The 7,284-nt window shown below is 47.9% G+C and overlaps 1 protein-coding gene across 2 annotated transcripts; it reads left to right on the plus strand.

Annotated features, from left to right (window-relative positions):
• Nucleotides 1-305: 305 nt before the first annotated feature.
• Nucleotides 306-7,043, plus strand: EOMES (eomesodermin). Of its 2 annotated transcripts, none has more exons than XM_050779457.1 (6): nt 306-1,599; nt 2,681-2,835; nt 3,517-3,638; nt 4,117-4,275; nt 4,362-4,423; nt 5,195-7,043. In XM_050779457.1, exons 1-6 carry the CDS (start codon nt 719-721, stop codon nt 5,931-5,933), a joined length of 2,118 nt encoding a protein of 705 aa, XP_050635414.1. In that variant the 5' UTR covers nt 306-718; the 3' UTR covers nt 5,934-7,043. The 2 variants fall into 2 exon arrangements, with proteins under 2 accessions (XP_050635414.1, XP_050635415.1); XM_050779458.1 differs by having other exon boundaries at nt 5,252-7,043.
• Nucleotides 7,044-7,284: the final 241 nt, after the last annotated feature.

Here is a 7,284-nt window from a genome sequence, read left to right on the forward strand (position 1 = left end):
CTGAGATGACTAATGTGCCAAGGATGGATACCGCTACGGAGACCCCAAAACTTGTCCCCCTAAATTCCGGCGAAATTACAGACACCAGGATTGATTCTCACAGCGGGACGCAGTCTCAAAAAAAAAAAAAAAAAAATCAGGCTAAAGGAAAAGAAAGTAGCAGGCGACTTGATCCAATTAGTAAATGCCTAATTGAATTAGTGTCACCTCCATCAGCCAATAGGAGGGTCTCCGGGCTGTGAGGCCGCGAAGCCCCTCCCTGGCCGCAAATATATAAAGCAGCTAGTGACAGCCCATAAGTTTCCAAGTGGTCAACTTGACCGATGCTTTGGCAATCGAAAAAGGGCAGAAAGGCGCGGGCTAGTGGGTGGATGGGGACAAAGATCTAAGTCCCCTTCTTCCAGAGTGTGAGTCTGGGAGGAGGGTGGGGGTCCTGAGGAGCAAGAGGTACGAGGAAGGAAAAGGAGAGGGCTTCTGGGTTAGTTTCCACCTTCTGCTTTCCAACTCACGGCGCTTTCCTTCCGGAAAGGACGCTGGATTCAGGGCGCGCCAGTGCGCGCAGTAGCGGCCCGCGAGTCGGCAGGTGGGTAGCCCCGGCGCGGGAGGAAGGGGAAGTTACCTTCCCCTCGGAAGAGGGCGCTGGCTCCCCCATCCTGCCTTTATAATAAGGCCACGGGAGGAGAGGAAGCAGCCAGCTGCCGTCTGCGCTTTGCAAAGCATGCAGTTAGGGGAGCAGCTCTTGGTGAGCTCAGTGAACCTGCCTGGCGCGCACTTCTACCCGCTGGAGAGTGCGCGAGGCGGCAGCGGCGGGAGCGCCGGCCACCTCCCCGGCGCGGCCCCCTCTCCTCAGAAGTTGGACTTAGACAAAGCGTCCAAGAAGTTTTCCGGCAGTCTCTCCTGCGAGGCGGTGAGCGGGGAGCCCGCAGCAGCCAGCGCGGGGGCCCCCGCGGCCATGCTTAGTGACACCGACGCCGGGGACGCATTTGCCAGCGCTGCGGTAGTGGCCAAGCCGGGGCCCCCGGACGGCCGCAAGGGCTCCCCCTGCGGGGAGGAGGAGCTGCCTTCTGCCGCTGCAGCCGCCGCCGCCGCCGCCGCCGCCGCGGCTGCGGCCACTGCGCGCTACTCCATGGACAGCCTGAGCTCCGAGCGCTACTACCTCCCGTCCCCCGGGCCTCAGGGGTCGGAGCTAGCTGCGCCCTGCTCACTCTTCCCGTACCAGGCAGCGGCTGGGGCGCCCCACGGACCTGTGTACCCGGCTCCTAACGGGGCGCGCTACCCCTACGGCTCCATGCTGCCCCCCGGCGGCTTCCCCGCAGCTGTGTGCCCACCCGGGAGGGCGCAGTTCGGCCCAGGAGGCTCGGGCAGTGGCGCGGGCGGCAGCAGCGGCGGGGGCGGCGGCCCGGGCACCTATCAGTACAGCCAGGGGGCTCCGCTCTACGGGCCGTACCCTGGAGCCGCAGCGGCGGGATCTTGCGGAGGACTGGGGGGCCTGGGGGTTCCAGGTTCTAGCTTCCGTGCCCACGTCTACCTGTGCAACCGGCCTCTGTGGCTCAAATTCCACCGCCACCAAACTGAGATGATCATTACGAAACAGGGCAGGTGAGCGCAGCGTGGAGGGGCCCCTGGGTTCGGGGATAAATGAACGTGTGGTCCTGGGGAAGGTCCGGGATGAGGGAGCTAAACCCAGCCGTTCCGCGCCGTGCTGAGAGTTTTTCACCGCGCGCAATAAATCTCCGTAGACACCGCATCTCCAATGCGGTGTCCCTCTCTGTCAGTGCACCGGCGGCTCTTGGCAGGGTGCCGATGTTACGGCTGTACGCCGCTTTTCCCTCCCATCATCCTCACCTGAACAGACCTGGAGGAGGCGGAAATGGAAATTAGGGCATGTACACAAGCTGGATTCGTTAGATCCTCCTGCTCGGCGGTATGCTGGTGCATGGCTGCAGGCAGGCAAGGAGCCACGGCTAGGGAAGGCTCAAGAGCTGGCCACCTGAGCGCAGTAGATGGGCTCCCGCAGTTTTAGGCGCCAGGGTCTCCACGGGGCGTCTCCAGGAGGTGGGCGTGAGGGCTAGAGCGCCGGCCTCGGAAGCTTGGTCCGAGTAGGTGGTTAGACCTGCCCTGGAGCCAGACCTGGCTCGGGTTCGGTGCGCGAGAAAGTTCTGCTATACATCCAACTGGTAACACTGGCTACTTCTGGGGAAAGGGAGGGATGGGTGTTGAGAGAGGAGCACTCAAAGGGACTTTTAGCCTAAAGTTTAATATATATTTTTAACAAGAATAACCTCATATTGTTCTCTGGTACTTTTTTAAATGGTGCATTTAAAAATTAGTAGTTTTTAACATTCTAGGAGAAAAATTGTAATGAGCGTCTGAAAGGGCCGAGAATATGAGCGTTCAGAAGCATGCGAATTTGGGATATACTAATGTTGGAACAAGTTTTGTGTGTGTGTGTTTTGTTTTGTTTTGTTTTGTTTGAAAAGAGAGAAAGGTTCCAAGAGTTACCAACTCAAAAATATTTTACATAGTTTCAGACCACTTGATCTACCAGCCTTCTGTTCATTGCAAACTTTTAGATGTGCTCCCACCCTATCCCAGGTGTCTGGGGAACCCGCCGGGGTCTGGGCCCGTTCTAGGACATCCCAATTTAAATCGATTTTTCTGGTTCTATTCCCTTGCACAGGCGCATGTTTCCTTTCCTGAGCTTCAACATAAACGGACTCAATCCCACCGCCCACTACAATGTGTTCGTAGAGGTGGTGCTGGCGGACCCCAACCACTGGCGATTCCAAGGGGGCAAATGGGTGACCTGCGGCAAAGCCGACAATAACATGCAGGGTGAGCAGAGAAGAAACTCGGTCCCGGGAGGAACGGGCGGGAAGAAATCGGAACCCTCGACTCAGACAACTCACATTTAAATGTAGCACTTTTTTTTCCTTCCATTCTGAGGCCTAGAGGTGTTAGTATGAGTTTCTTTGTGTTGTTTGACAGAGAGGAGAATTTGCTAAGTCAGATTTCTTGTCTGCCAATATATAGATATTTAGAACCTTTAACTAAGACATCACCCCACCCCCCATTCCTACGTTTAAGAAACTAGTAGTCATAAGCTCTCCAGGTGGGAAGGGCTCCTGGGATTCTAATGTTCACTTGAGAAAGCCCAGCCAAAGTTTTGTTCACCCATAAATGTCCAACTCTCTTCTACTGGATGTTGCCCTTACAGCTTTAGAAGGTCCCAAATTGACCTTCAAGAGTCATCTCCTGTTAGCTCCATTTCTAAATTCTGAAATGCCATTCAGGCGAGTCCCTAGTGCAAGGAAGGCTGGAAGCACAGGGGCCTGGGAGGGATATCCATGTAGTCCTGCTGGTCTCCACTGGCCTCTTTAAGCAACTTTTGCTGGGAGACCAGCTGTAAGTCTAGCTCTTATATCTTGCCCATAGCTAAGAGACATCCCTCCCCTTTCCCCATTTGTAAACAGCCCTATATGCTTGGGTTTTGTGTTTTGTTTCATTTTCTCTTAGGCAACAAAATGTATGTTCACCCAGAGTCTCCTAATACTGGTTCCCACTGGATGAGACAGGAGATATCATTTGGGAAATTAAAACTCACCAATAACAAAGGCGCAAATAACAACAACACCCAGGTAGAGTGACAGAGCAGGAGGGGGTATCTTCTGGCTCTGACTATAAGCCTTTCTTCTAATGAGAGTCCCTACTCTTTTCACTGTATTTATAATATTTGCATTTGTGACCTGTTTGCTCGCCCATTTCTAAACCTTTTTGTTCTTTTGACCTTTCTCATCTTCACTTTCTTATTGGATTCAATAACAGTGAGTTGACTATTAAGAACAGAAATACCGAAGTATTTGGGGAATTTAGGAAACCAAGAGGAAAGCATATCTATCAAAACCACATACCCAGCTATGTTTTAAATTTCAAAAAAAAAAAACAAAAAAAGTAGGGGGGGTAATAATGAAACCTTTAAAGTTGCGATAAACAAAGCTGTTAGTGCGAAGCGTTTAGAAGTCCCATGCCAAAATACATAATTTGTCAAAATCTAATTTTGTTGAACCACTAAGAGATTTTGTAGATTTAGCAACTTTTTTTCTGTACTCTTTCCAGATGATAGTCTTACAGTCCTTACACAAATACCAACCCCGACTGCATATTGTTGAAGTTACAGAGGATGGCGTAGAGGACTTGAATGAGCCCTCAAAGACCCAGACCTTTACCTTCTCAGAAACGCAATTCATTGCAGTGACTGCCTACCAAAACACTGACGTGAGTGTCCCAAACATCTCAAGAATCTCTAAAGCTAAGGTCCAGCATGATAAAGCACTCAATGACTGTTTTTCTCCCCTATCTAGATTACTCAACTAAAGATTGATCATAACCCCTTTGCAAAAGGCTTCAGAGACAACTACGATTCGTAAGTACAGCTTTTATCCGCACTTGCATGATCATCTCTGAACAGGACATACATCAACAGGCACTTTGCTGAGAATATATTTTAGGAAGAGCTTTGACCTTTGGGATTTTTACATATTTTTATTTTCCCAATTTTTTTTCCTTTACTAATCTTGCTTTAGAATTTTCTCAGAAGGATTGTGTTAATTTCTGAAGAAATGTTAAGGACTTAAAAATGAAGAGTTTTTTTTAGCATTTGAGTGAAGACTTGAAATTTTAACAATCTGCATTTATATACCTTTCTTTTCATTTGATCCACTTTTTCATCCTCCCAAGAGGAGATATTATTACTCTCTCCCAGCCCCACTTTTTTTTTTAACATAAGAAAAAACTGAAACTAAGAGAATGTAATTTCACAACATGAAACAGCAAGGCCCTGCTGTTTTTAAAATCTGAGTTTTCTACCACCACAGCCAGTGTTTTTTCCATCACATTGACAAAGAAGGTTTGATCTGAGTTTTTCATGTTCTAGGACTAGTAAAGGTAGATTTTCTGTAGTTTAAATACTTGATGCCTAGGGGGAAACTTTTTCTTACATGGTGGGAAATTTTTCCCAGTAAGCCAAGCATCCAGGTAAATGGACCACTGCATCTCCTGCCTCTGTCCTTTTAGCCCAACAGACCAGCACTTTCAGCACAGATAACCAACGCAAGCCTTTTTCATTTCTGGGAGGTGGTTTGTTTGGGGACAACATTAGGGTTTTTTTTTTTAAGTGTTTCTCTTTATATTGTAGCATGTACACCGCTTCAGAAAATGACAGGTTAACTCCATCTCCCACGGATTCTCCTAGATCCCATCAGATTGTCCCTGGAGGTCGGTACGGCGTTCAGTCCTTCTTCCCGGAGCCCTTTGTCAACACTTTACCTCAAGCCCGCTATTATAATGGCGAGAGAACCGTGCCACAGACCAACGGCCTCCTTTCACCCCAACAGAGCGAAGAGGTGGCCAACCCTCCCCAGCGGTGGCTTGTCACTCCTGTCCAACAACCTGGGACCAACAAACTAGACATCAGTTCCTATGAATCTGAATATACTTCTAGCACATTGCTCCCATATGGCATTAAATCCTTGCCCCTTCAGACATCCCATGCCCTGGGGTATTACCCCGACCCAACCTTTCCTGCAATGGCAGGGTGGGGAGGTCGAGGTTCTTACCAGAGGAAGATGGCAGCTGGACTACCATGGACCTCCAGAACAAGCCCCACTGTGTTCTCTGAAGATCAGCTCTCCAAGGAGAAAGTGAAAGAGGAAATTGGCTCTTCTTGGATAGAGACACCCCCTTCCATCAAATCTCTAGATTCCAATGATTCAGGAGTATACACCAGTGCTTGTAAGCGAAGGCGGCTGTCTCCTAGCAACTCCAGTAATGAAAATTCACCCTCCATAAAGTGTGAGGACATTAATGCTGAAGAATATAGTAAAGACACCTCAAAAGGCATGGGAGGGTATTATGCTTTTTACACAACACCCTAAAGAGTTATTTTAACCTCAAAAATTAGCTAACTTTTTGCAGATGGACTTGGTGGTGTTTTTTGTTGTCTTTGCCTAGGTTGCCAAAAAGATGTTTGCCTTCCACCTTGATGCATCCTGTTTTGTGCAATTCTCTAAAAGAAGGTGCCAAAGCTTTTTGATTGCTGCAGGTAACTGAAACAAACCTAGCATTTTAAAAAAATAAGATTAATGGAAGACTTTAAGGTATTTTAAAATTCAAAGGGTATCCAAGGTTCTGTATTTATTTATTGGAGAGACACTAACCATTCAAAGAAGCAGGCTGTGAATATTGAGTGCCCAGTGCTATCAAATTAGTTAAAACCTTTGATTCTCATTTCTATTTGTAAATTCTTAAGCAAATAGAAGCCGAGTGTTAAGGTGTTTTGCTTCTGAAAGAGGGCTGGGCCTTCAATTTCAGCAGGAGACGTTTTGCTGTTACATTCTGCCAGGGGCAAAAGATATTAGGCCCAGGAGTCAAGAAAAGCTTTTGTGAAAGTGATGGTTTCACCTGACTTTGATTCCTTAACCCCCGGCTTTTGGAACAAGCCATGTTTGTCCTAGTCCAGGATTGCCTCACTTGAGACTTGCTAGGCCTCTGCTGTGTGCTGGGGTTGCCAGTAGGACTCCGGAGGGAGCAAGGGAAGGAGTCACCAAAAAAAATAAAAGAGAGAATTTAAAAGTGTACAGTTGTGTGTTTAGATACACTGTAGAATAATGTGGTATATATTGTACAAATAGTCTACATAGATGTCTGGGATAATGTAAAACTGGTGCTTTGGCTTTGTAAAGAATTTGCAAATCACTTAACAGCTGCAGGGGCAAGGGGAGAGTTTCATCATCCCCATGATATTTGGGAATATTCTGTTTACTTCTTAGATAGTTAAGAATGTATTCAGCTACTCTGTACTAACTTGAACCATGTTTAAGGAAAACTCCTATTTCATCCTCTTCTTGTGCCATCCCCTCTCCCTAACTTGGTAATGTGAAGAAACTAAAACCTGATACCGCAGCTCCTATAGGCTTTTTAGAGATCTTGGATTTTTATGTACAGTCTTAGTCATTTTTAATAAATGTGGTTCAATAAGGGAACGGGCACAGCTCTGTCTTCTGTACTGCTGGGGTTTTCATCTTTGTGTTAAAGATCTCATTTTGCTTCCTCCATCGTTTTCAGCTTTAACACGGCCTCACCCATCCCCTACCTCCATGGAAGGCTCTAGAATCTCTAACTGGATACTGTAGTCATGCGGGGGTGGGGATGTTTTGTTTATCTTCTTTTTTCCTTGAAATGGAATGGGGCTATTTCCTCACCCCACTGGGAAGTCTGGACAATGGG

This window comes from Macaca thibetana, chromosome 2 (genome assembly GCF_024542745.1).
Source record: "Macaca thibetana thibetana isolate TM-01 chromosome 2, ASM2454274v1, whole genome shotgun sequence".
NCBI lineage: Eukaryota > Metazoa > Chordata > Mammalia > Primates > Cercopithecidae > Macaca > Macaca thibetana.

Excerpts from the sequence above, each read along its gene's own strand:
- EOMES (XM_050779457.1), top strand. The coding sequence starts at position 719 with ATGCAGTTAGGGGAGCAGCTCTTGGTGAGCTCAGTGAACCTGCCTGGC. Across the intron at positions 1,600-2,680 it reads ATCATTACGAAACAGGGCAG|GCGCATGTTTCCTTTCCTGA; the intron begins GTGAGCGCAGCG and ends TCCCTTGCACAG. Across the intron at positions 3,639-4,116 it reads CAAATAACAACAACACCCAG|ATGATAGTCTTACAGTCCTT; the intron begins GTAGAGTGACAG and ends TACTCTTTCCAG.